The sequence below is a fragment of the Talaromyces atroroseus genome, assembly GCF_001907595.1.
Source record: "Talaromyces atroroseus strain IBT 11181 chromosome Unknown scaffold_10, whole genome shotgun sequence".
Taxonomy (NCBI): domain Eukaryota; kingdom Fungi; phylum Ascomycota; class Eurotiomycetes; order Eurotiales; family Trichocomaceae; genus Talaromyces; species Talaromyces atroroseus.
This window is the reverse complement of record NW_017971442.1, coordinates 1407737-1433756: the sequence shown is the minus strand read 5'-3', so window position 1 is coordinate 1433756 and position 26020 is coordinate 1407737. Positions and strand designations below refer to the sequence as shown.

Genomic DNA, 26020 nt, shown 5'->3' with positions numbered 1-26020 from the left:
ATCTTGAGGATTTTAAATGCTGGCAGACTCCGTGCATAACTCCATGACATCACGAGTTTATGCATCGAAAAGGCAAGGGCAAGTAAAGTCACGTGCTCGACATGGTCCCTTGCTTGGCGCTGATTACTAACCCTATATATCACGTGATTTAGCAGTCCCACGTGACCCGTATATTTGTCCGTCAACAAGACTTTAGGCTATCTTGAACCAGCCATACCAAGCAAAGTTCGGACTAAGATATTCAGTAATTATCTAGCATTTTCGCTCGTGGCCCATCTAATATCATATATTATCCATGGGGGAAGTACACCAAAATGCAAAGTCAAAGTAGACCGCCGTAAGGGTTAAGGGGCGCCCCTATTTCTCAGGAACCGCGGATCTGCTCACAATCCCTATGGCAGAACCAAAAAATTTCTCCTTTGTGTTCGTTGAAGCTCTGAACAACGCACGCTTTGTATTACTTGATACATTCCTGGTCTGGATTTGCTTGTCATAGCACAGGCCTTTCCCAGCTATTGGAATTGCAAAGTGCTTTCCTGCAGCACAGCTAGCTTCAATTCCTGCATCTCACCTCGGCCTGGCAGCCACTCATCCCGAGGGCTTGGCGAGTCCTGCTTAACTGCGTTGCAACGTATTATTACTATCATAAAGGCAGGCATATATATATACAAGGGAAATTCTGCCCGATGTGCGTCGCTCAGCGCATTGCGTGCGCTTTTCCCTCGATCAACAGGCCGGCGTTGCTGCGGCGGACCCAATTGGCGACCATGGCTGGTTCTGCCTCCCCCACTGCTCGTCCCCTCTCCACCGTTTCTTCTTCTTCTTCTTCCCCTCTCTCGGCAGGACAGACACAAACACTTCAATTCCCTGCTCGCTTACCCTTCCATCCAACAACCATCACCTCGTCCACACCTCAGTCTGCAGCCGCACACCGAGCTGCCCAACTAAACAGACACTTCAGCTCCTCCGCGTCCGCTCTGTCGTCGGACCCCGTCAACCCCGCCATGTCTTATTCCGTCCGCAAAATCGGCGCCGTCAACACTCTCGAGCACCGCGTGTACATCGAAAAAGATGGCGTCCCCATCTCTCCTTTCCACGACATCCCTCTGTATGCCAATGAGCAGCAGACCGTTTTGAACATGGTCGTGGAGATTCCTCGCTGGACGAACGCCAAACAGGAGGTAAGAGCGGGGTTCTTCCTCCCCCCTCCTTTTACGATGGAATTATGCTCTGACAGTGATGGCTGCTATCACAGATCTCCAAGGAGGAATTCCTCAACCCAATCAAGCAGGACACCAAGAAGGGAAAGTTGCGTTACGTCCGCAACTGCTTCCCCCACAAGGGTTACCTCTGGAACTACGGTGCCTTCCCTCGCGTGAGTCACTCAACAGAAGCAGAAAGATAGCATTTCACGATATTGTTTCGACTAACCCACAGAAGACCTGGGAGGACCCCAATGTTGTCCACCCAGAGACCAAGGCCAAGGGCGACAACGACCCGTTGGACGTTTGCGAAATCGGTGAACTTGTTGGCTACACCGGTCAGGTCAAGCAGGTCAAGGTTCTCGGTGTTATGGCTCTCTTGGATGAAGAGGAGACCGACTGGAAGATCATTGTCATTGACGTAAACGACCCTCTTGCTCCTAAGCTCAACGACATCGAAGACGTTGAGCGTCACCTCCCCGGCCTTCTGCGCGCCACCAATGAATGGTTCCGTATCTACAAGATCCCCGACGGAAAGCCCGAGAACCAGTTTGCCTTCTCCGGCGAGTGCAAGAACAAGAAGTAAGACCCAATCCGTGAAACAACAAAAGGAAACTGACATTGGGACCGAAAACTAATACCTCTGTTTTAGATATGCGCTTGACGTTATCCGCGAGTGTTCCGATGCATGGGAACGTCTGATTGGTGGTAGCTCTCCTGCAGGAGACATCAGCTTGTAAGTCATTATGGTTGAGAGACTTCTAACGGGGATCCAAACCACTAACAAAACATAGGGCCAACCTCACCAACACCACCTCGAAAGATCTTGTTGACCAGAGCGCAGTCTCCAAAATCCCTGCCGGCGAGAACCTGCCCCCTGCTCCTATTGACGGCAGCGTCGACAAGTGGTTTTTCATCTCCGGTGCCGCTGTTTAAGCAAGCAGCACTTGAAATTGCATCAAGCTCGTGGAACAGAACACCCCGAGCTTTTTCAGGAAAAAGAAGAAGAAGAAGAAGAAGCAACATACAAATTTGTCTTTGAGTTCATATACCTCTTGTGCATGGCGTAAATTTTATTGATAAGCATCTACTGAGGGTCTAGAATCATTCAGTAGGAACGGGGCTAGAATGGTTTCCCATCCATTTGTCGCTAATGATCGCCATGGATAGAGAAAAACAAAAATCAGAGACCTGATCATGACTTTAAAACGAAGTCGCTCAATGTGCAAGCTTGTACGTAGACAAGAAACAGACTTCGTAAATTTCAAAACGCTCTCTCTTAGTCGCCTGACAAAAAATTGATAAAAATATAATATACAAAAAAAGGCAAAAAATATTTCACGCCTTCAGACTCTGCTCTCGCTCAACGACCCGTCCAACTCGCGCAATCTCATCCAGCACATCACCAATCTTCATCTTCCGCTTGCCAACCTCCAACTTGATCTCCTTCCCACCTTTGAAACCAATCGTCATCTCCGGCAATTGCGTAGAATTCCGCGGCAGATGTGAAACTTTTATATCGATATGTGTGGGACTGCTGGCAGGCGCAGTGGAAGGGTTTTGCAGCAGATTAAGAAGGATTCTGCATGGTCGTCCGAGCGGGGAGAAAGGAGAGAAGGCGGTTCGGAAGGAGGTTATGGTTTGGACGGGGATCGTCATTTTTCTTTTGCTATTTCAAGTATTGGAGGCTGTTATGACTATGTTAGTATTTATGTTTCTCATAGGAAGAACGCAAAGAGCGAGTTTCCCCGTCATTGAACGAGTTAACGTACTGTATGATGCGAATACAATAAACGGCTTGGTAACACCAGAACTCAGTGGCAAGACCGCAGATGCTGATGTATAATAAATCAGGAAACAAGACTGTCCGTATGAAAAGAAAGGTGGATTAAATTTATAAAGCCGTTGTAAAATGTGAATTGAGCTGATGTCGTGGATTATTTGCTTTGCGATGCGGAGGGAAACTTTCCACGTGTGTTTGCTCGGAATGCAAACATCCAAACAAGTCGCCGAGAGGTGGCAGCTTGGATGTCACCACCAATTGCCATGTTTCTTGTACATCGCCCCTTTTTTTATAGATAACGTTCTCTTCTCGGTGCAGAGTCGAAGGGATTATAATAAAACAACGAAAGAATATCGGCATGCACTGAATACCCCCACTCGCAAATAGGTATTGCACTACGGCCTACATTAGCTGAGCAGCTTAAATACAACATGTCTATACACACCCTTCAAGCCCGCCTGAAAGACACGGCCAGCTCCCTGGGCGAAACGAAACCTCTCATAGAGCGACTTCGAAACTTTACACATGCTATTGGACAAGGCGACGAGGCGCGCTTGGAGCTCGGAGCCGAAATTCATTCGCGACTCAAAAATGTGGAAGACGAGATGGAGATTCTGAATGTGGAAGTTGAAAGTCTAGAAGAGCCTGGCCAGAGTAGAAGGAAAGGGAATGAAAACATGGAAAAGAGCGCCGAGCGGAAACGAGTCATTGGTCTTGCTGAGAGACTGACGGCTGATTTGAAGAGGTGTGTTCACCCTACCTTTTATGTTCGTTTCAGACGAGCAGGCTTGGGAACGTTATCCCTACTTATGCAAATTTTATGGACAGGACAAGAACGGAATTTCGTAATGCGCAACTCCAGGCCAACCGCAATGCAGAGACTGCGCGCAGAAAGGAACGGGAACTGCTGTTTGTACGATCTAGCGATAGGGACGAGTCGAGAAAAGGGACAAATAAATTCACGCAAAACGACGTTACGATCAATGCATCGAACGATGTCACGGCTGCCCTGAGAAGAACCCACGAGCTTATGCAGGCGGAGCTATCCCGTAGCCAGTTTGCTCAAGAGACTCTCGGTATGTTTACACTCCGACATCGTCTGACAGAAGTTGAAACCTAGACTGATATTGTCAAAAAATAAAGAACAATCAACCGCTGCACTTTCTTCCCTTTCAGAGTCTTATACTAAACTTGACACCGTCTTGTCCTCCACCCGAGCTCTTGTTAGCTCCCTCTTACGGTCTCAAAAGTCTGACACATGGTATCTCGAAACATCGTTCTATCTACTTATTGGAACTATTGCATGGCTTCTTTTCCGAAGGATACTTTATGGACCGATGTGGTGGCTTGCATGGATGCCGGTTAAGATGATTTATAGGTTTGTCGCATCTGTCTTTGGCGTGGCAACGTTCTCAGGGTCTGTTGCTACCACCACTTCGGCCTTGGTTAGTGGTGGTACACAGGTAGCAAATGCACATGCTGGCACGGAAACGGCGACAGCAGTGATAGAAGGCAAAGACGCTCCAGTTGTGGTGACTGCCCAGGGAAGTGATGAGGATTCCGTGCTTGAAGAAATCAATAATATAATCGCAGACGAACATCTAGACGCAGAACAGGGTGACGAGGGTGAGCGAAATCCGAAGAAGAGAATGTGGGAAGAGCCTGAGCTTGTAGAAAGGCGAGATGAATTATGATTATGCAATTCGAAATATGAAATATGAAAATAGCAATGTAAATATTCACTGTATTTAATTTTTCTCTTCGTTCAATGCCTTGTACTCCGTAGAGACTACGTATTGGGCTTATCGACTGATAGAAAACGGCGCTTGTCCGTATCGGGCAAAATGATAGATTCGCGACATGGGCAAGAACCGACGCGTCTCTTCCATCTCCGCGTTTCGGGCTTATTGCGACTGCACACAATTGAGAACGACAACCCAGGGCCTTCTAAAACGTATCTTCTTCTTCCCGTCGATACTTGAGAAAGCCCAATTCCAATGGCTGCAAATTTTTTCAATAACAAAGCGCGAGCTGCTGCCGCCGCAGCTTCAAGCAGCTCCAAGCAAAAGACATCAGATAATGCAGCAGAACAGTCGCGTTTACAGCCCTGGGTTGAGAAATAGTATGTTAAAGGACCGAATATGCTTTTAGTTTGAAGAATAGGAAGGGGGAAAAAATTCTTTTTGCTAATGCTTCGTTTAGTCGACCCAAATCTTTGGATGATGTCGCAGCACAGGATCACACCACGACCGTTCTCCAACGAACATTACAAGCCTCCAACGTATGTACTAGGTTGTTATTGATATGGAAGTTCAAGTATCTGACTTCGTATAGCTTCCACACATGCTCTTCTACGGGCCCCCCGGAACGGGCAAAACATCCACAATTCTCGCACTTGCCAAATCCCTCTTCGGCCCTACACTGTTTCGCACGCGTGTCCTCGAACTCAACGCCTCCGACGAGCGCGGTATCAACATAGTCCGCGAGAAAATCAAAGACTTTGCTCGAACCCAGCTTTCACAACCCAGCGGTCTAGATGCAGCATACCGCGAGAAATATCCCTGCCCACCTTTCAAAATCATCATCCTAGATGAAGCCGACAGCATGACGCAAGACGCCCAATCTGCCCTCCGTCGCACAATGGAACAGTACAGCCGTATCACGCGTTTCTGTCTGGTTTGCAACTACGTCACTAGAATCATTGAGCCGCTGGCTAGTCGATGCAGCAAGTTCCGCTTCAAGGCGCTCGATGGTAGCTCGGCGGCAGATCGGATAAACGAGATTGCGCAGGCGGAGAGCTTAACGTTACAGGATGGGGTTGTCGATACGCTGATACAATGCGCCGAGGGTGATCTGCGTCGAGCTATTACCTATCTTCAAAGCGCGGCTAGACTTGTTGGCGCAACACAACGAAAGAAGAATGATGGGGATGACGATACGGAAATGACAGATGCTGACAATAGTCAGTCGGGGATTATTACGGTGCAGACTATTGAGGAGATTGCGGGTGTTGTTCCGGACAGTGTGTTGGACAAGTTGACGCAGGCTATGCAGCCCAAGAAAATGGGTTCGGCTTACGAGGCAGTGGCAGCAGTCGTCTCGGAGATTGTTGCTGATGGTTGGAGTGCCACACAAGTATTAATTCAGGTATGTCTTTCTCTATCTGTATACACTCGTATCTACACCGTTGCCCATTTGGATTTCCCCAACTGACTGCTTCAAGCTATACCGCCGTATCGTCTTCAACGATGCAATCCCTGACATCCAGAAGAACAGAATTGTCATGGTCTTCTCGGAAATGGACAAAAGGCTCCTCGATGGCTCGGATGAGCATCTATCAATTTTGGACATGGTGCTACGCATTTCGGGTATTTTAGGGTCTTGATAGTCAAGGTAGTCAAATTAATATAATTTCTGTTAAAGTGGACTTGATTTCGATACCGTGCAGTTCGATACGTATGATATGTGTTTGTTTGGAAATTTGAATGATGTTTACTGATCAATGGAATTGAATTTGCAACTAAATAGCATGTATGGATGTATCCTAATCTGGTAGAAGCAAGAAGCAAAAAAAACACGAAATGACGAGAACTATCCAGCATGTTCCTTTCCTTTCATTCAATTCTTGGATGCTGTCCCATGTAGGATGATCATAGCCTGATTCATCTCCAGTCGAAGCAGAGAACACAAAATGATGAATCCTGTCCAGCATACCCCTCTAATATCCCCAAATCAAGTTCATTTCCATTCTATTTCTTCCGTAGGACGATCATCGTCTAATTCCTCCTCAGTCGAAGTCTCATCAACCTGCCATTGACTGCCAAGAGGATGACTAGTCGGAAGAAGCACCATAGCATCGTCTGAAGCGTTGTCATAACGGGGTCTGTCTTCTGCAGTATAATAGCCGGTGGCGTCATAGGTTGGAGCGCTGCGCGGGATGGTATTTGGATTGCCACGGTCATTAGTGTTGTAAGTGGCAGTTGTATTGTAGTCCTGCATAGCGTCGTTTGTTACTGCTAATAACCGTGTGACAGGGCTCACGGAGTATTGCCTGTCATTCATAGAAGGACCGGGATCCTGCACGCTCTGTAGAACTGGTCTAGACAGCTGGTATGGAAAGTCATTCCAGCTGGCACTGGCAGGCGTGTAGTATTGCTGTCTAGAATTTCGAGATTGATACTCAAAAAACGTGATATTCTGTTCGCTATGCGTAGGAGGGTAGTTGGCTTGTTGGTCACGTAGAAACGGTTCAACCATCTGATGTTGAGCAGTACCATGGACTTTTGGGTAGTAGATTGCAGTAGGATTAACAATCTGTCTTCCGGCTGGATTACTCTCCAACCACTGTTCTGGAGCAACAATGTCATCGTTTTCACAACTCATTGCTTCAACTTGAGCAAAACGGTGATCTTTGCGCTCTAGAGCCGCGCTGTCATCCTGTCCGTCGTTTGTAGAATCATCCTTCTCCAATCCCTGTTCTGGAATAGGATCATCTGCAGGAGTGGCATTCTCTTCTTTAGCTGCCTTCTGCGGATGACTAAAACTCTGGCAATGGACAGTCCAGACTTTGTGTTTCAAATAGGTCGTTCGCGTGTGCTCATTACTGTCAGGATCAACGACCACCCCGACTATGGCAGGGTTGATGTTTATCAAGACTCTATCACCTCTTAGCCTGTCCGCTGCATTATCCGGTCTGCCCATTGTTGCCCTAAAATCAAGCTCCATTGTATCTGGGTCGAACTGGGCCAAGTTTGTCCGGTATTCATATGACACGTGAGAGGGCTGGCACCACATATGGTACGCCAATTCCCTAAACTTGCGAAAAATTCTTCTCAATTCTTCACGCTGTTGTGTCTTTCTGTCGCCCTGGGGGCAAGAAAGAACATATCTTGCTGGGCTCTTGAGAAAATCAGTAACTAGCGAGGATAATCCCGTGTCATATTTCTTGAGAAAGCCATTGCCACGCTTTTCATTTGCCCATCCCGATTGGGTCTCTTTGGAGGAATAATCGGGGATCATGATCGGCTTGAGTGCTTGCAGCGTGCTAGTCATCCATTTCTGGTTTTGGTAAGGGGAGACTTTGTGGGACGTTAGCTAGATTAACTCAGGAGAGTTGTTTGGACATGCTAATACGGACCTTTTCCTAGCTCCGCGGCAAAACTGTCAAATTTCTCTTCATAATTCCCGACTTGCAAAAGTTCATGCTTTGGCCTTGCGTTGTGATCCTTCAATGCCTCATCGAGGAAGATAAACCGTCTCTGGATTAGATACGAGCAGGTCCAGGCGAATAAGAACCCCTCCAGAAGCATGTACGCACCCTTTGAAAGGGTTTCTATAGCTGAAAAATCATTTTCGGCGAAGACGCTGAAGTATATCGCCGAAACATCTCTGCATTCCGACAGAAATTCTTTCTTTTTAGCGTCAGGCAATGACGAGATCTGCCTAGTAATGCCGTACTTTTTGATCCAGTTTTTGATATCGCGGTTGACGTTCTTGAACTCTGTCTCAATCTTGGTGAGGTCCCATATCTCTTTGCTTCCCCTTCTGGCATTCAGGATAGATTCAGTGGTGACTTTCACTAGTTGTTTCTGTTGGTCCTTGGATTTATTCTTCCATTTTCTAATCTCGGCTTCTAGCTTCTTAATGTCGTTCCCCTTGGACGTCGGAGAAGCCTTGCCTCGAGTATCGGGACGGGTTTTCTTCGAAGGTTCATAGGAAGGATCGTCTTCATTGTCGTCATTGTTGTTGATGCCATTCTTTGAATCCATCGTAGGAGATCTCTTTCTTTTGCTGGTTCTTCTTTCCGTTTGGGTATTAGAAGGCTCTGTAGTGCCCTCCTGGGTAGTAAAACCAGATGAAGTAGACACCATCTTGAGAGACTTTCTCATATGACCGCACTAACTACAGTAGGTTGAGAGATGATGAAGATGAGAAACACTCTTATATCCCTAGAGAACGAGTTAGTTGCCTTCGTATGAATGAAAGGAAGGTTTTCTGACCTAGTCAAGTTGGAGCCTTGAGGCTGTACAGCAGTAGCAAGTGAATAGAATCAGTTCAAAGTGCTCTAAGACATGGCAGGGTGGGGGATCATTTGATATGCCTGGTAAAGCCAAGATCACAAAGATGTTGAGAGCTTGAGGAGCTGTTGAGGATATAGGAAGTTGTAAACAGACGAGGCGAAGATAATGAGCTGCGAGATGACAAAGTCGCGATGGGAACAGTGAAGGTAAATGTGAATAAGGGAAGGTGAAGGGAAAAGGACGAAGGGAATCGGGAGAAGATCTGGAGAGGAAGAGTGAAGGCGGGGGGGAAAGGATGAAGCGAGGAAGGAATCAATCAGTCCGGGTGATGCCTGAGGATCACTTGACTGTCTAAGTGAGAGTAGCAATGAGCTATAATTAACTTACATGAGAGATCATCCTTCATGCTATTATTATTACCTAGATATACTCCTACAGCCCTTTCTACCTTGAGCACAATAATACAACCCACCATATTTCAGATATCAGTCAATAGACGCCTCTTTTCCTTATATATCCCGCCAAAAAGCTATTCAGACCTCACAGACAATTCTCCGCTCCTGGCAAGCCGAATCCCACCACTCATGGCACTAGAACCATTGCTCATAGTATCTGATTCAGATGACTGCCAAAGATGGTCACCAAGACGACTGCCAGCACGTTGAGAAGCGGGGCTCGAAGTCGAAACACTTCGAAGATTGGCGTTCAATGGATCCGAGGATGATGCACGAGTAGGAGTTGTAGTACTGCCTTCGTTGACGCTACTATCAAGCTCATATACCGTTTTCGAAAGCACGCTGGAATAAGTTTTAAGAGGGCTTCCGCGGGGGTTGGAATCCAACTCGGTTAATGCTGGGGATCGTGTTCTGTCCACATGTCCAAGGGGGCTTGTTTTATGTTGTTGTCCTGACAGATTTTGCTCAGCAATCTGTGAAGTCTTGGGGCCCGGGGGGGGAATATATGTATATAACTCACTGTAGTAATCTTCAGAAGGCTGGCTCCAGCTACTTGATAGATTATAATCACTATCCTCCTGGAACCCGGAGAATGTGCGTTTATGTGCCCGTTTCTCATTGTTGCTGCTATTCAATGTTTTCGACGTTTTTCTCCTTCGACAGCACAGAAATAGCATCAAAAACAGGGCCATGATGCCCACAACACCACCGACAGAACTTCCAATGAGAACTGCCTTGTTATTGGATGATGTTGATGTCTCGGAGGGGGTTTGTGTGGGTGTATTGGTTGAGGATATTGCCGCTGCTACTGTCGTTGTCACCACATCCGTTTTTCCAATAGAAGTACTCAACGAAGCCGAAGATAGCGAGGAGGACATGGTTGCTGTGGCCATCGTGACGGTTTGGTCCTGGTCAAGATCAGATAATGACCTTGTTGCAGAAGTCTCAAGCGCTGCTGTAGTTTGAGACGATAGAGAAGACGGCGCAGCGGACGCAGTTACCGTAACGGTCTGCTCCTGGTTGCTAAGACTAGTTGAACTGATGGACGTCGTTTCCGATGTCGTAGACTGAGACGAACCACCAGGCTGATTCTCGGCAGGACAAATCCCATCGTCACAGGGGTCCAAGGAGCAACAGCCCGAGAATTGGCCACTGATGCTGCATTGGTAGAATTGATAGGGAGGAGAACAGGTGTTGACCTGGCGCTCAAATAGGAACGACTCATTCATTCTGAACCCTTGATCAAGTCAACCTCCTTATCCTCGATGGTGAGATGTTTAGAGGAATATGTCGATGTTAGAGTTGAAAAAGTCTAGACGAACAAGCAAAAGAAAACAAAGCAGTCTGCCCAAATGGTGACACAAACATAAAGCACCGTGCACTTGCCAAGTTGAGTTTGGTAAAACATGTGTGACTTGAGGGAATTTTGACCAAAAGAAACAAAAGATATCCAGAGAGCTGCCTGTAGACTGTCTTTGGTTTAGTTGATGAGGTAGACGTTGTTTGTCTGGGTACATGAAATAAGATGTGGATGAAAAATCAACAAAGGCCTAGGTAGTGGTGGTAGTGGAGGTAAACAAACACAACTGCGAAAGGAAACTTTGAGTTGCTGGCCTAATAATCACTTAGAGACCTGCATACATATCAGAGAATACCTGAAGAAACCTTTGGATAGATAAAACAGCTGAAAAGTTATTGCTTCCAAAGTAACTACATATATCAGTTACATGCTGCACATTCTATATACGCCAACAGTCTTTCCAGAATGTAGGCCTGTATATCTTTTCTTCATCATTCTGGATTCGTCCATCGCAGAATGAGGCTTTCGAGTATATGAAAGGGTTCTTGTAACAAGTGAAAAAGCAAAGCAAAATCGGAACATATTATCAAGTTTTTAGTATACACGCTTGAAGGGCGGCACAGGCTTGCACTCGCTCTCATCCAGGGTCTTATCCTGGACAGCACGATATGTAAGGTCAACCTCGCCGTGAGGAGTCTTTTGGTAGGTAAGAGTATGCTTCATCCAGTTCTCGTCATCACGGTCAGGGTAATCCTCGCGGGCGTGGGCACCACGAGACTCCTTACGGTTAGCAGCGGCGTGAGCAGTTTGTGTGCTAGATCCCATTAGTTATATGTCATCAAGCAGAATCCGTGGATGGGTACTTACGCGCAAGTCAAGAGGTTGCGAAGTTCAAGTGTCTCAACAAGATCAGAGTTCCAGATCATGCTGCGGTCCTTGGTGCCAACCTTGGAGAACATAGCATCGACTTCCTTAATCTTTGCGACACCATCGTCCAAGCTCTCCTGTGTACGGAAGACACTGACATCCGTCTGCATAGTCTTCTGCATAGCATTGCGAATATCAAAGGTAGAGTGAGGACCCTCGGCAGTACGAACGTGGTCGAGATCCAAGATAGACTGAGCACCTGCGTCGGAACTGAGTTCCTTGTGAGGCTTTCCTGGGGAAGAAATGTCGCGAACACGGTGAGAAACAGCACGGCCGAAGACGATCAAATCGAGGAGCGAGTTGGCACCAAGACGGTTGGCGCCATGGACGGAGACACAAGCGGCCTCACCACAAGCATACAAGCCAGGTACAGTCTTGTCATTTCCATTCTCATCCAAAGTAACAACCTCACCAGTGTAACGTGTGGGAATACCACCCATGTTGTAGTGGACGGTAGGAAGAACAGGGATAGGCTCCTTGGTGACGTCAACGCCAGCGAAAATAGAAGCGGTCTCCGAGATACCAGGCAAACGTTCGTGCAAAAGTTCAGCTGGCAAGTGGCTAAGCTGGAGGTAGATGTGATCCTTCTCGGGACCAACACCGCGACCCTCACGGATTTCCAGTGTCATGGATCGCGAAACGACGTCACGAGAAGCAAGATCCTTAGCAGTAGGGGCGTAACGTTCCATGAATCGCTCACCCTCGGAGTTGAGGAGGTAACCACCCTCACCGCGAGAGCCCTCGGTAATCAAGCAACCGGCACCGTAGATACCTGTAGGATGGAACTGCACGAATTCGAGATCCTGGTTGGGAAGACCAGCACGAGCGACCATTGCCATACCATCTCCCGTACAAGTGTGGGCAGAGGTGCAACTGAAGTAGGCACGTCCGTAACCGCCAGTTGCGAGGACAGTGTGGTGAGCCTTGAAGCGATGGAGAGTGCCATCCTCCTGGTTATAGGCGATGATACCGCGGCACTCGCCGTCTTCCATCAAAAGGTCCAAGGCGAAGTATTCAATGAAATAGTTTGTGTTGTGTCGTAGGGACTGGCCGTATAATGTGTGTAAAAGGGCATGTCCAGTACGGTCAGCAGCGGCAGCGCATCGATAAGCCTGTCCACCCTTTCCGTAGTTTTGCGATTGACCACCGAATGCACGCTGGTAGATGCGTCCGTCTTCGGTACGCGAGAAGGGGCAACCGTATCCTTCTAATTCACGAACACTTGCTGGCGCTTCTCTTGTCATGTAATGGATCGCATCTTGGTCACCCAACCAATCCGAACCCTTCACAGTGTCGTACATGTGCCATCTCCAGTCGTCCGCGTGCATGCTATAACCAACCTTTTAGAAAAAATCCCAACGCGAACAACTCGAGAAATCTCACGCATAGGAAAAACCTACTTTCCAAGAGCTGCATTGATTCCTCCCTGGGCAGCGACAGTGTGGCTTCGAGTGGGAAACAACTTCGAGACACAGGCAGTATTGAAACCAGCTTCCGCAAGACCGAAAGCCGCTCGCAAACCAGCGCCTCCGGCACCTACGACGACGGCATCATATTCATGGTCCTATTCCCAATTAGAATAAAGATTTTTTCTTCTCGCATTTTTACAAAGAAGACCTACAATAATAGGATACTTCGATGCAATGGGGCCACTGGCCTCCTTTGCACGGAGAGGTTGGGAGCCGAAAATGCGAGCTTTGCGATTCGTCGGTTAGCAGTAGACCTTGTAGACGTGGATCGGACCTTCTATACCAGCAGGCTTCGTAGAGGAAAAATTCCGTCGTTGATCTCTAAGGGCTCTCGAGATCTAGAAGTTCGACAACGAAGTCAGCTTTTGCATGGGATTGACGATAATCGCGAGGGGCTGAGAGAGATCGCATGAGACAAGATCTACGTGACAGACTGCTGACCTTTGACGCAGGAGCCAAGCTCCGCAAGCTCAACGAGCTCATGATGTTCCGTGTACAGGCAAAAGAAGCAGAAGCCAATTCGCCCGAAAATAGACGGAAGAAGGAAGAGTCGCGACGCAGAGAGAGGAGATTTCGACGGGTTTGCACAGGATGAGGTGGTTGTACTCTTGCCGGTAATTGCTGTCGGTTGAGCGAACGGGCGCCAGGCCGAGAGGCTAGTTACATAAGCACCCATGTGTTGCCGAGCCGACCTGGGCCAATCAGCGTGCGCGCAGTGGTAATCAACGCCCGGAAATCGGCGGATTGATTGGCTGCACTGGGCGTCATCACGTGCGCCAGTCTGGATGCCGGAAAATGTAGGAATTCTACGCCAGCGGCTATATGCCAGCCGAGATTTAGACATGTTATGGCCTTATATTTTGAAAAATGCATGCATGCTATGGAATAATACATATATCTGTGCCCAAACAGCGCCATCTAACCAACCGACCATCGCGCCCTAGTTGTACTGCATATATGTCGCTGTCGAGTTGAACTTGAGGTTGCCCTTGATCACCTTGTCTACAGCAGCTAGGAAGTCCTTCTCTGTTGCGACCTTCCGCCGAGCACGGATAGCGAACATACCGGCTTCAGTAGCGACACTGCGTAATTCAGCACCAGTGGCATTCGGGCAAAGTCTGGATATCAACTCCCAGCGAATGTCCCGCTCCACAGACATGCTCTTGGCGTGAATACGGAGAATATTGGCACGTCCTTCCATGTCAGGCAGCGAGAATTCAATCTTTCGGTCAATACGGCCAGGACGCATCAACGCAGGGTCCAGCGTAGATGGACGATTGGTTGCAAACATAACTTTAATGTTGCCACGCGAATCAAATCCATCCAGTTGTGTAATTAATTCCAGCATAGTACGCTGAACTTCGTTGTCACCTCCGGCACCATCGTCAAAACGAGCTCCTCCAATTGCATCAATTTCGTCGAAGAAAATGATGCAAGCCTTCTTGGTTCGTGCCATTTCGAAGAGTTCTCGAACCATGCGAGCACCTTCTCCCACGTACTTTTGCACTAATTCGCTGCCAATTACACGGATAAAGGTGGCGTCTGTTCGGTTTGCAACAGCTCTTGCGCATAGTGTTTTACCCGTACCAGGTGGACCGTAGAGAAGCGCGCCTTTGGGGGGATCGATACCAAGGTTGACAAAGCGTTCAGGTGACAGCAGTGGCATTTCAACGACTTCTCGTAGTTTCTCGATCTGTTCTTTGCTTCCACCAACATCTCCATATGTCACATCAGGCTTGTCTTCGACCTGCATCATCGTAACACTAGGGTCGATCTTCGGGGGAAGAGGAAGTAAAATCTGGTACTTGTTGCGGTCGACACTAGACGGGGTATCAATAAAAAAAATTCCCATCTCGACGCCGTGCAGGAAAACCTACCCAACTCGCATGCCTTCTTCAATATCCGTAGGACTAACCCGCTCGCCAAGATTGACGACGAACTTCGCGATTTGTTTAACATTGATGACGTATTTGGTTTTCTCGGGGTCTTTCTCGTCCGTAATAATCTTAGTGCATCGTGCTACCTGTAATGGCTGCTCCTCAGCCATGCGCTGTCGGTCGGCGGCAACATCCCATAGATGAGGAGGGGCGAGACCGGTGTCGGATTCCTGAGGTTGAGTATTTAGCAAGCGTATTCATCCATCGAGCAGCCTTTTATAAGTACCTTCACACCGATCTTCTCATTCACGCTTTGTTGTTTTTCCTTGATCTGTTTCTCGAGCGTCTTGAGGGCAGCAGCATACGGAGCGGCGCCATATGTCTTGAGAACTTGAATATCCCTAAAATCACGGTTAGCAATCCGATGAAGTCAAACCCTCTAGTGCAGTGGTGAAGTACTCGTCGGTCAAAGGTGTGATCTTTTTCTCCGGAACCTCTTCGTCCGCGAAGTTCTTCTTGTACTTCTCCCAATCGGATCCCGTAGCACTGGGCATCTTGACGGATGCCGCAAAGGCGTTGGAGGCTGGAGATTAACTAAATTTCAGGCCGGACAAGCAAATATCCTCGATCGTAAAGCTTGAGGCCAGAAATATAGGAAGAACTGCAGGATGAGGCGATGGCAGTGAGTGTTGTGATGAAAGCAGATGGATGTATGCGAGAGCTTCAGCAGGTGTTCCCTTGCCATTGCTTATCTCAGAGCTCCGGTTGAGGTCACGTGAGAGTCCTGCCGGTCCACTAAACCTATTGCTGCAGGGAGGATTTGTAACTGACAAGGCGGTGTGCGGGACTATATTCTGCTCCTAAGGTGATATCACACTCTCTGACCTCAGAAGAATTAATTCACTGTGCCTAATGCAACGCATGTTATGGGACTACGGGCTACATTTGAAATTGTTGATGTCCGTAATTTGTTGTAGGTATTTCTACTGCTATGAGGACTAGTCAAAGAAGTCTGACAATGAGCCACGATGGAAGAGGCTGGCTCAGGTAAACATGGATTCATTGTGCTTATTACTTCCTATGAGCTCGGATTGGCCTTATAGATACTCAAGGTATCATGTACATATGATAGTTATTTATTGGGTAAGTTGCATTTGTTGTTTCATCATTCATATTTTATCAATTCTAGATACTCTATTCTTGATCTAGATCCAATTATGAATTCACCATGTACAGGAACAGAGCATAGCACTCTGAGCTCATTAGGCCATTATCAACTTACTGATACCTAAAGTCATGCATGGGAGCAGTAACTATGTACACACCATGGCTAACCAACCAAGGTAGAGACCCTGAGCTGTCAAACAAATTCCTATGTCTGAGCAGCGAATCCAATTTGAGGACCAGCGGCATCGAAGACAACATACTGTGTCTTGAGGAAGACATCTCCGAAGATAGCAAATCCAATGCCACCATTGGATTGAATACCTCCGTAGCAGGATCCGTCTCCGAGGTTTTCAAAATTGATAATATCACCAGGGACAGTAGCGGCGTAACCATTGACGATGATAGCAAAATCGGGCAAGATGGTGTCGCAGCTGTAAATGTATCCACCAGCGGCCTCATCATCGGTGGCACCTGGGACCTGTGCGTAGTATGCCGCAACGAGGAGATCATCTAGGAGAATCAGAGTAGTACCTGTGTCTAGGAGAAGATTAGATTCCGACGAATGACTGTGATGAACAGCGTAAACTCAATTGATAAGAAGAACAAGGGGAAACATACCAGCAATTCCTTCAACAGAACCTACAACTTCCTGGCCCCCGATAGCGTAACCATCAGCAGTAAACTTCCAGTATCCAGGGTCTGTATCGACACTAGTGTATGTGAGAGCACCAGTGTACTTTGTTTCATCAATGTATCCAAAGTCATATGTGCCTGGTGCACCATCTCTGAGGTAGGCAGCAAACAATGGCAAAGCCAAGGAACTTTGGACATTGGTAAACCACGTATTCTGTGCCACAGGTGAGACAGTGTTTAGACTGCTGAAAGCGAGACCGATCAACCCATCGTTCGAGAGATCAGCTGTAAAGGACTCGCTAAGCGAAGTCACAGCTTCGACAGCTTGTTTGGTATAAGAGATTCCACCGACAGTGACGATATCTTGGTACACGTCACCCTCGGCGTAGGTCTCGTCTCCAGGGGTACCGTATTCAATATCGAAGCTGTATCCTACCATGAGGGTGGCAGTGCTACCTGGGGTGTAGTAGGCATGGCCAAGGCGTTCAAGGGCTGGGGTCTTGGAAGAATAGACCCATCTGGTGTGTGTGTACCTTGGTCAGTCCCCTAATTCAATATATATCAAGTGCAAGGAACCGGAGAGGTTAAAATGTATAACTTACAGATCAGAAGATCCAGTGTCAAGATCTAGAGTGAGCTGGCTTTCTCCGACTGTCACAGGAATGACATACTCGACTTCCTCATAAGAAGTCGCAGATACAGAACCAGTGGCACCCAGAGCAGCGGCAGAGGCAACATTAGATGGTACAGCAACACCGTATTTCCTGTAAGCCTTGGCCAAGTACGATGCAGGAGAGCTTGACTGGTTTTTCGGAACTGCAATCTGACCAATTGAGAAGCTTTTGGCAGTTTGGTTTGTGGCAGTGGGAGCCGCTATAGCAGCAACTGCGAACGAAGCAGACAAAAGAAGAAAAAGAGTTTGAGACATTTTGAGCAGGATCAATTGTCTGTTCTGGTCTGGTGGAAGTGATTCATTTTCAGAGAAGCAGGAGAACATCGAAATATTTATATTCTAAGCTTTGTCTTGCTATTTCATGATTGAGAGGCAGAAATAGTTTCCCTATTGAGGTACCTAAGTAACCAACTGCTTGCTCCATTCCTATCCATAGATGGATGTGATGAGCCTGACTAGGGATACGAGCTTTGAATTTATCATGGACCTATTATAGCACGAAAAAGCGATGTCACGTCAAGTAAACTCCATCTGATTTTCAGTGTCTACAATGCTGATACGATAGTCTCTAGGGCTGATTAGCCCTAACCGATAGAGCATACGTGCTAATACAGTCTACGTAACATCACGACTCACCTGCATAAATTATTCGGCGTTCTCCGTGCAAAGGTATTAGTAGTAGACTGATATTAGAAGCTCGTAGCTCGTGTGACAGTTATATACGTAGCTACATGACTCTAGGAAACAAGATACGGCATCCTTCCGAGGTCCCGAACCTGCACGCATTGCTAAAGCTCCAGATAATAATGGGTAAAAAACATCTAAGCTGTAATACAACATCAATAGTACGACTGCGGAGTACACAGAGCTACAGAGCACATCCAGCAGCAATTCCAGACTCATAGAATGGCATGCCGTAACGTAACCATGATATCTAAACTTTGCGTGACTTGTTTCCAATGGAGATTATCTCTCACATGCGTGAAGAACTAGATCCTTTGTCTTCGGACCGTTCAACAAAAGATTGGAATAGTGATGCGCACTCTTATTCTTCCCTTGATGGTGCCTCCACCGGCCCAATATGGTAATCGATGCGACGACGGATAATCGAAAGTGGCAATTGATGCGAAGGCCAGCACGTATTGGTAAGAAAACCCGATCCCACTCTGGCTAGACTCTGAATTATTTTGCCACTTTTGAGTGGGAACGACTAAAACAGAGCACTGATTGCGAGATCCATACCCCAGTAGGTAGCACGCTACTGTATGCACTACAACACTTCCCTTACTATCTCGGCCCGGACCCGTGGAAGGCTGTGATGTGAAGATCATTGTTGAGTTAGACCCGAACTTATAGTCGACTTTGGGCAGTCTGATATTCAAGCTTTTTTGAAAGTTGAATCCAATAACAATGCCGGGCATAATAGTGGGCCTTGATGTGGTATAAGCATCTGGCAGAGACCCAGGTATCACTTTTATCGAACGATTAGGTATACATGTAGACTATTCTTTCTAAGTTTATAAGATGTCTGCAAAATAGCTGATCATCCTGTTTTTAGTTTTTCTAGCGATTACCAACGTATTGGATTGCTTGAACGTATGTGTAAACTTCTATTCAAATATGACCTTATATTAAGTGCTCATGATAATAATTTTAAATAAGCTCTCGCAACAATTATGTAGCGTCATCATCTTCGTTCATTAGCAGGTTAATACTGTGCAAGGCCACACGGAAATGTATCACCCTCGCATCACGCCGCTCACGACCAAGTCGTGGGCCCGAATGTACCACTTGCTGGGATGGGTTTCAAAGGCGTACCTTTGCCGTCAATCGTGGTGCTTTGGACATTGTTTCCCCACCAACTCACCGATATACCGGGAAAGACGATGGCAAAGAAGATGATTACGGCAGAGATGGCTAGCCCAGAGTCCAATGCGGCGGATAAGACATAATTATACTGCGAAAGCAGTCAGTGACCAGTCCCAAAAAGGACGAAGGACGTGCGAGACTTACTTTTGCCCACCACTGCGAGTACTTGCCCTTGATCCATTTATTGAAGATGAGCGATACCGCTAACGCCGACGTGTAGTTTATGCCTGTCGCGGGTGGCACGTTACCAGTTCCTGCAAAGAAAATCGGCCAGTGTACATTTCTCAAGAAGTTGTTTTCTGGCCACCTTCTCTGGGCAAAGAAGGTCACAACTGGCAGCAGGGCTCCGATCCAGAACAGGTGTAGCAGCCCAGAGTATATCTTGCCTATACTGTAAAGTCGTGATGGTCCGATAGCGCCCCAGACAACACTTGACGAAAAGTTGACTTGGCCCTGAGGGCATGTGTACCCGTTCGACTGGTCGGGACTACAGATGTCCTCCACGTGATGCAGCATCCAGAGCAGGACGCCATTCTGCGTCAGTGAGCCGAGAATGCATGCGATCAACTGCGCGGTGAAGAGTGTGCGGCGTGGGATCTTGAGATATAGACCCAGCTTCATGTCGCTCGCGAAGAGCATTGCCTGGCTCAATCCTGTGTATGCGTAGAACTTGAAGATGAGCAATACGATGGGCTTGCCTGGAATGAGGTATCCAGAAACGATCTCTCCAAGCACTGTCAAGACGTTGCTGTTCAGGTTGGCTACTGCGTATACGGATCCCGTTGGGATGAGATACAAAAGAGCCATTCCAAAGGCTAGAAAGATGCCCCAGACGGGCATTTCGGTGTGATACACCTCCTGCACCATGATGGTAAGAGCAAGGACGATGACAGTCAGAACGGCATACCACCATGATGGCACGTCTCTGTAGCACTCGATCAGGCGGACGTGGATGTCCTTTTTCCGGTCAGGCTTTAGGGCGCCGAAAATATCGCGCCAGTAATTGAGAAATATGAAGATGGGCACGCAAGTCATGACAGCAAAGGAACAACCGTACGAGAGAGCAAATGTAACCGGCATGAAGATGGGGCTATAGGCCTGATACGCCGCCTCGAGGAAGTTGCCATGCTGGTCGACAATGCGGGTTGCGTTGTATGTCTGACCGGTGTTGTCGTATGTTGAACTTCCGGAAAAGGGAAGATACGCCGTGTACCAGGTATTAGTGTAATAGAGAATGGGAGATGTCAAGGCGAATATGATTACCCAGCCGGCGAAGACGTTGGCCTGTGCCCAGAAGGGAACGACTAGAGGTGAGCCGTTGTAGGCAACTTGAGACCAGTCGAACGTGAGAGGCAGGTAAGCAAGCCCAGTCGACATCCCAAAAAGGTTATTGACTACTGTATTATCTGTAACCCGAAACTGTCAGCTGCTTGTGTATGTGGATTTCAAGCGACAAAGACTCACTTGGCGCAGCCCAGCAGATGAAGGCAAACGTACTAAGGCCCGTGAAAAGGAAACCGGGGAGCCAATACTGCATTACGCATCAGCATGACTTATAGTTCTGAAAAAGTATATATATGCGTTTACTTACCCAGCAAAAGCCGATACAAAAGACAATGGTAAAGAATCGATATCTTGAAATCTTCCACCCATTAGCTGGGGGATTCAATCTCGAGTGCAGCGTTTGAAACAGCGCCGCATTAGCCAGAGTTGACGGCCAAATCATTTGAGGAGGTTCAACAATGAAGCGATAGGAGAGGCCCGCCATGCCTAAGCCGAATAGCTGCATTGTGAGACCGAGGAGAAACTGGTATGAGGTTGGACTTTTCCTATCAAAGAATGTAGGCGCCACTTGGGCTTGGATGATATCTGTAGCCCACGATGGTCCAAATGCCAGGTTCGACATGATGGTAACGACACAATGCTCCTTGATGTTGAAGTAATGGTCAGGGTTGATGGTCACATCCCAACGGCCGAAAAGACGAACTGTCTTCACAGGTAGGATGCGTGCCAGGGTGGTACCGACAGGGAAGGCGAGCAATTGGGCCACGAGCGAGGAAATGGTCACGGAGGGATACCGCATACTGAAGAATTGGTTGATACCCGTGCCAACCATCGTGAAGACGATACCGACAAGCCACATGCGCAACGTGTTGACGGGCGTCGAGTGATCGTCCGTGTTGGGTACATTGGCGCGAACCTCGGGGAACGGTGAGTTATCGCTGTCAATGGTATACACATCCTCAACAGTACCAATGGCGGGGTCGAGGGCTTTTTCGTCGGTACTCGCCTCGATGTCATCTAGAGCACGCGGGGAAGAAACATCACCTTCCTGGGTGGAGTCCGTCACCTCGACGCCTATCTTCTTGCTTCCGTTTGAACCCATTGAGAGGGTATGGATTTGTAAAGACAACAAAACTATATAGACGAATAGGTAGGGAGAGACTGCAGCCCCGACCTGGGATATCTTGGTGAAGGCACCCGACAAGCCCGCGTCTCGAGATATATATATGGTCCATGGCCGGGAATCGCACGATGCTCGTGCACAGATAACGGCATTGTGCCATTCAAGCCGGCTTTATCTATGTTGGCGCCAGAACCAATCCAAAGGTCCAGGCGATCAGATCGTGAGCCATGATCAATCATGAAGACAGATGCTTTGGTTGGGAGAGAGGAAGTTGATGGAAGGTCCACAAGCCGACGCGGAGAACTAAGCCCAAAGAGGAAATCCTGCTTTCCAGGGATCGGCGTAGCCTCGTGTGGGCCCGAGAAGGTCCAGGCGAGCGAATCACAGCTCAGGGCATCCGCTATACAAACAACAACGATACCTATAACTTCTCTTCTTCAACGAATGCAATCTCTCACTGGGACATCATAACAAGACAAAACACAGACATCATGGCACTCTCAAAACACTCCTCGATCGTGATCATTGGCGCGTGAGTAGTTATCGATCTCTTATCCGCTAGCCCAGTCGTACATCTCAACTTACGAGTAGATCTTTGTGAAGCGGGACATTTGGTATCAGCACAGCTTTCCATCTGGCGAAGCGTGACTATACCAACATTATATGCATTGACCGCCACCCCTGGCCCAGTCCAGACTCAGCAGGCTACGACCTCAACAAGATTATCCGTACGGAGTATGAAGAGGAGCTCTACACCGAACTGGCCCTTGAGGCTTTACGCGCCTGGCGACAGCCCATGTGGGATGGTATCTTCCATGAGACGGTGAGTTAGCCCTGTGAGAATTGATCGATCATATCTGGACCCTAATCCTTGCTCGGACAGGGCAGAATAACTACGACGAGCGGGGATCCAGAGGCTGCTAAGAATTTAAAAGAATCCTACGAGAATCTGCAAAGGGCTGGCGCAGCTGCCTCCATTGAGTTCGTCGAGGGCAAAAAACAGATCGTGAAGTTCTGCCCTCAGCTGGCAGGCGCATCAGGTCTGGACGAATGGAAGGGCCTTTGGAATAGCGAAGCTGGCTGGGCACACGCACGCAAGGCGTTGGAAAAGATGGCGTCAGAATCGGAGAAAATGGGCGTCAGGTTCGTATCTGGCCCCGAAGGAACGATGACTGGACTGGAGCTTGATGCCACCAACATGTTGCTTGGAATAAGGGTCGCATCGGGAGACATCATCAAGGCTGATCGATACATCCTATCGACCGGAGCAGCATCTCCGGGATTATTGCCCGACATTTTATCAACCCAGCTTTGGTCAAAATGCTGGACTCTTGCTCACATTGAACTCACTGATGAAGAAATTGAGCAATGGAAAGGCATCCCAGTCGTCGACAATATGGAATTGGGATTTACGTTTGAGCCTGATCCAGAGACCAGTAAGCTTAGCTAGCCCATCTCTCCCAGGGTGCGGATGTCATGCTGAATATATTTATTACAGAACTTATGAAGATCTGCAACGCCTTTCCAGGCTATCAGTGCCGTCAGGGCGAGTACACTGATCCTGAGACCGGCAAGAAGACCATCTTCTCCGTGCCACGCTATGCCAGCGACCACCCCGAGGACGGCATCCCCGCCGAAGCCGCGGAAGGAATTGAGCGTTTCATTGCGGCCGTCATGCCGCAGTTCTCAGGTCGTCCACTCATACAAGCTCGCGTTTGCTGGTGTACCGACTCGCCCGATTCACATTATCTCATTGACCGCCATCCCCAGCATCCAAGCCTGCTTTTGGCCACAGGCGACAGTGGCCACGCCTTCAAAATGCTCCCCATCATTGGAAACTACATTGCGGATGCGCTGGAAGGGTCTGAGCAAGGCTTGAAAAAGGAGTGGAGATACGGTGGTCGAAAAGAAGTCAGGAATGTAACTAGGCCCGGGACCGAGGTGAAGGACCTTAGAAGTGTTCTAGGCATCCAAGACGTAGGCGATATGTCGAAGTTGTAAATCACATAAGTCATGCAGTTTCCAAGTAGCCTACAATCATTGAAGATTAGCGAGCGGCGTTTTGTTTGGCTCTTTGACCCCCTTCTGTGTGGGGCAAGAGTCAGCACCCTGATAGACCCTGATAGGCCTTCATAGACCCCCCGATAAAGCCTCCTGTTATCTAGTCTGGCACACGCTTAGCTAGCTTTGACCAGCCTAAAGTCAATAGATACTGGACACAGTCAATATCAAACCATGCCACGTCGTCGACCTCCAGAGCATAGTAGCTGTGTCAAGCGGAGGGTCCGCACCGGCTGTAAAACCTGCCGTGCGCGGAGAGTCAAGTGCGACGAGAGCAAGCCGCGGTGTCAGAACTGCTTGCAACGGGGTCTTGCTTGCGACAATAGCGTCCAGCTAAAATGGGAACAGGAATACGAAAGTCGCGGTCTAGCTTTTGGCCGGCAAGGCAGATGGAGCAAAAGCCGGGTACCGCCATCTGGTGCTGCTGACCCGGTGATGGAGTGGTGCAGCTTTCCAATAGTGCAGTGCCGTCATTTTATCAATTTCTGCTACGGTGACTTCGACGACGCCGATGCAGGTCAGGAATGTGATGAGGATCTGATAGACGATGTCGATATTGGCGTGGTTGGTGCCGGGCAAATGATTCAATCACCAACTGCGTATCCAAACCTAGCCAATGTCGACGCTCATCTGCTGGAGTATTACCTGACCCGGCTTTGTCCTCTGACAACATCCTCTCGCCGCGTACCATCTCCTTTCGCTGAACTTGTTATTCCCCTTTTCAGCATCCCCGGCCAGGATGATATCCTCCAGGCGGTCCTGGCATTGTCAGCTCGTCACAGGAGTGCCAGCGATCCGCAATGGTCTCGCTCCGCCATGACGCTGAAGGGCGGCGTCATCACCTCTCTTCGCAATAGGCTCCTCGACCCCACGTGGAACCCACAAATCCTAGTTGTGATGATGTTTCTATGCCTTTACGAGATTGTTGACAACTGTGACCACCGCTGGGTGATTCACCTAAGGGCCAGTAAAGAGGTCATTCGACGAAGCCGGCAGCTCGAAGAAGGGAGACGAAGCAAGGAGGACCTCGGTGCTCTGACCGAATTTACGGAACGCTTCTTTGCTTTCCAAGATGTTATCAGCAGGACGGCTTGCGGAAGCTCAGCTCTCTTTGGAGTTGAGTACTGGGTCGATCGCAGTCAGCCAGAAGATATCGACTCCTGGATGGGCTGCAGTCCCTCCCTAGTAAGCATACTGTGCCGCACTGTCGAAATAAGCCGGTTAAAGACCCAGGATCATATACCCCGCGACATCCTCGAGGCGGAGTCTGCGGAGCTAGAGCAGCGACTGGAAGCTATGCAGCTCGAGACGGAAATAAGCCCCCTCGACAATGCTCCGGTCTTAGCTGCAGAGCTCAAGCGGAAATCTGTGCTCATATATCACCATTGCGTCCTGTACGACGCGGGCCCATCAACACCGTTCGTCCGCCAGCTGAAAAGAGAGATTCTCGAAGAGACATGCGAGCTCGTTGAAGCCGGATTCGCTGCCGGACTGGCATTTCCAATTTTTGTCGCTGCAGTAGAACTGCACCCCACAGATAGCCAGCTTTTCTGGGACAGGAAAAATGGCGAGCTGGTAAGTGGGAGACGACTGGTTTTAGAGACGCTGGAGGCCATGGAGAAACTGTCACTATCCAATATTGCACGGACAAGGTCAGTCATTCAGAAAGTCTGGCGCATGCGGGACATGTCGCTCGACGAGGATTATGAGCCTCCTCTATCCCGAGGAGAGTACATCAACGACTGGACTGTTTTTGTGGGTCCATACAGCTCAAATATAAGCCTATCATAGGGGGATGGAATTATTTGCATCTCTGAGACGCAACAACATTTACAGTGGAGGCAGAGTTTGACTATCCCGATAAATGAAGCTGAGATCCGGGGCACTTATTTCCAAGTCTTGATATTACCAAAGAGTGCTGATGCTTTGTGCAACGCAAACTATCATTAACCCAGATCTGATTATAATCCTGAGAGTCTCGTTAGATGTCTGTCATTATGTATCAGCCAGAACCGTTCATGTCTTCTGCTTCGATGAAAAAGACTCTATTAATGACTTCCCAATTTATGCGACAAATCCATACGGGAATAAACTCACTTTTCTAATCCATCAACATCAGCACTATCACAAGTACGGACCCGCTACTGTCGACGAAATTTTTAGGGGTGGTAAACCTT

At 48.3% G+C, this 26020-nt stretch overlaps 11 protein-coding genes across 11 annotated transcripts; 4 read left to right on the top strand and 7 right to left on the bottom strand.

Moving 5' to 3' along the window:
• Positions 1 to 767: 767 nt before the first annotated feature.
• Positions 768 to 2138, top strand: UA08_07297 (Inorganic pyrophosphatase; the record flags this gene model as incomplete). The annotated part of the gene is made up of 5 exons (XM_020262223.1): positions 768 to 1181; positions 1256 to 1375; positions 1438 to 1784; positions 1855 to 1938; positions 1997 to 2138. 5 exons carry the CDS (start codon positions 768 to 770, stop codon positions 2136 to 2138), a joined length of 1107 nt encoding a protein of 368 aa, XP_020117738.1.
• Positions 2139 to 2540: 402 nt separating this feature from the next.
• On the bottom strand, positions 2541 to 2861 carry UA08_07296 (hypothetical protein; the record flags this gene model as incomplete). Its single annotated transcript, XM_020262222.1, has 1 exon — positions 2541 to 2861. The coding sequence occupies one exon, from the start codon at positions 2859 to 2861 to the stop codon at positions 2541 to 2543; it is 321 nt and encodes a 106-aa protein (XP_020117731.1).
• Positions 2862 to 3416: 555 nt separating this feature from the next.
• UA08_07295 (hypothetical protein) lies at positions 3417 to 6370 on the top strand (the record flags this gene model as incomplete). Its single annotated transcript, XM_020262221.1, has 7 exons — positions 3417 to 3730; positions 3814 to 4061; positions 4162 to 4611; positions 5032 to 5107; positions 5188 to 5266; positions 5320 to 6132; positions 6209 to 6370. 7 exons carry the CDS (start codon positions 3417 to 3419, stop codon positions 6368 to 6370), a joined length of 2142 nt encoding a protein of 713 aa, XP_020117730.1.
• Positions 6371 to 6723: 353 nt separating this feature from the next.
• On the bottom strand, positions 6724 to 8855 carry UA08_07294 (hypothetical protein; the record flags this gene model as incomplete). Its single annotated transcript, XM_020262220.1, has 2 exons — positions 6724 to 8063; positions 8123 to 8855. 2 exons carry the CDS (start codon positions 8853 to 8855, stop codon positions 6724 to 6726), a joined length of 2073 nt encoding a protein of 690 aa, XP_020117733.1.
• Positions 8856 to 9534: 679 nt separating this feature from the next.
• Positions 9535 to 10689, bottom strand: UA08_07293 (hypothetical protein; the record flags this gene model as incomplete). Its single annotated transcript, XM_020262219.1, has 2 exons — positions 9535 to 9911; positions 9981 to 10689. 2 exons carry the CDS (start codon positions 10687 to 10689, stop codon positions 9535 to 9537), a joined length of 1086 nt encoding a protein of 361 aa, XP_020117732.1.
• A 665-nt stretch (positions 10690 to 11354) lies between these two features.
• UA08_07292 (putative succinate dehydrogenase) lies at positions 11355 to 13832 on the bottom strand (the record flags this gene model as incomplete). Its single annotated transcript, XM_020262218.1, has 5 exons — positions 11355 to 11574; positions 11628 to 13016; positions 13088 to 13251; positions 13309 to 13382; positions 13598 to 13832. 5 exons carry the CDS (start codon positions 13830 to 13832, stop codon positions 11355 to 11357), a joined length of 2082 nt encoding a protein of 693 aa, XP_020117735.1.
• Positions 13833 to 14096: 264 nt separating this feature from the next.
• On the bottom strand, positions 14097 to 15587 carry UA08_07291 (26S protease regulatory subunit 7-like protein; the record flags this gene model as incomplete). Its single annotated transcript, XM_020262217.1, has 4 exons — positions 14097 to 14976; positions 15034 to 15263; positions 15320 to 15434; positions 15493 to 15587. 4 exons carry the CDS (start codon positions 15585 to 15587, stop codon positions 14097 to 14099), a joined length of 1320 nt encoding a protein of 439 aa, XP_020117734.1.
• Positions 15588 to 16405: 818 nt separating this feature from the next.
• Positions 16406 to 17761, bottom strand: UA08_07290 (Aspartic protease pep1; the record flags this gene model as incomplete). The annotated part of the gene is made up of 3 exons (XM_020262216.1): positions 16406 to 16710; positions 16819 to 17351; positions 17436 to 17761. 3 exons carry the CDS (start codon positions 17759 to 17761, stop codon positions 16406 to 16408), a joined length of 1164 nt encoding a protein of 387 aa, XP_020117737.1.
• A 1419-nt stretch (positions 17762 to 19180) lies between these two features.
• Positions 19181 to 21761, bottom strand: UA08_07289 (hypothetical protein; the record flags this gene model as incomplete). Its single annotated transcript, XM_020262215.1, has 5 exons — positions 19181 to 19197; positions 19325 to 19463; positions 19520 to 20781; positions 20840 to 20906; positions 20967 to 21761. 5 exons carry the CDS (start codon positions 21759 to 21761, stop codon positions 19181 to 19183), a joined length of 2280 nt encoding a protein of 759 aa, XP_020117736.1.
• A 512-nt stretch (positions 21762 to 22273) lies between these two features.
• UA08_07288 (hypothetical protein) lies at positions 22274 to 23783 on the top strand (the record flags this gene model as incomplete). Its single annotated transcript, XM_020262213.1, has 4 exons — positions 22274 to 22314; positions 22386 to 22605; positions 22666 to 23218; positions 23281 to 23783. 4 exons carry the CDS (start codon positions 22274 to 22276, stop codon positions 23781 to 23783), a joined length of 1317 nt encoding a protein of 438 aa, XP_020117950.1.
• Positions 23784 to 24017: 234 nt separating this feature from the next.
• UA08_07287 (hypothetical protein) lies at positions 24018 to 25634 on the top strand (the record flags this gene model as incomplete). The annotated part of the gene is made up of 1 exon (XM_020262212.1): positions 24018 to 25634. The coding sequence occupies one exon, from the start codon at positions 24018 to 24020 to the stop codon at positions 25632 to 25634; it is 1617 nt and encodes a 538-aa protein (XP_020117951.1).
• Between the last annotated feature and the right edge of the window lie 386 nt (positions 25635 to 26020).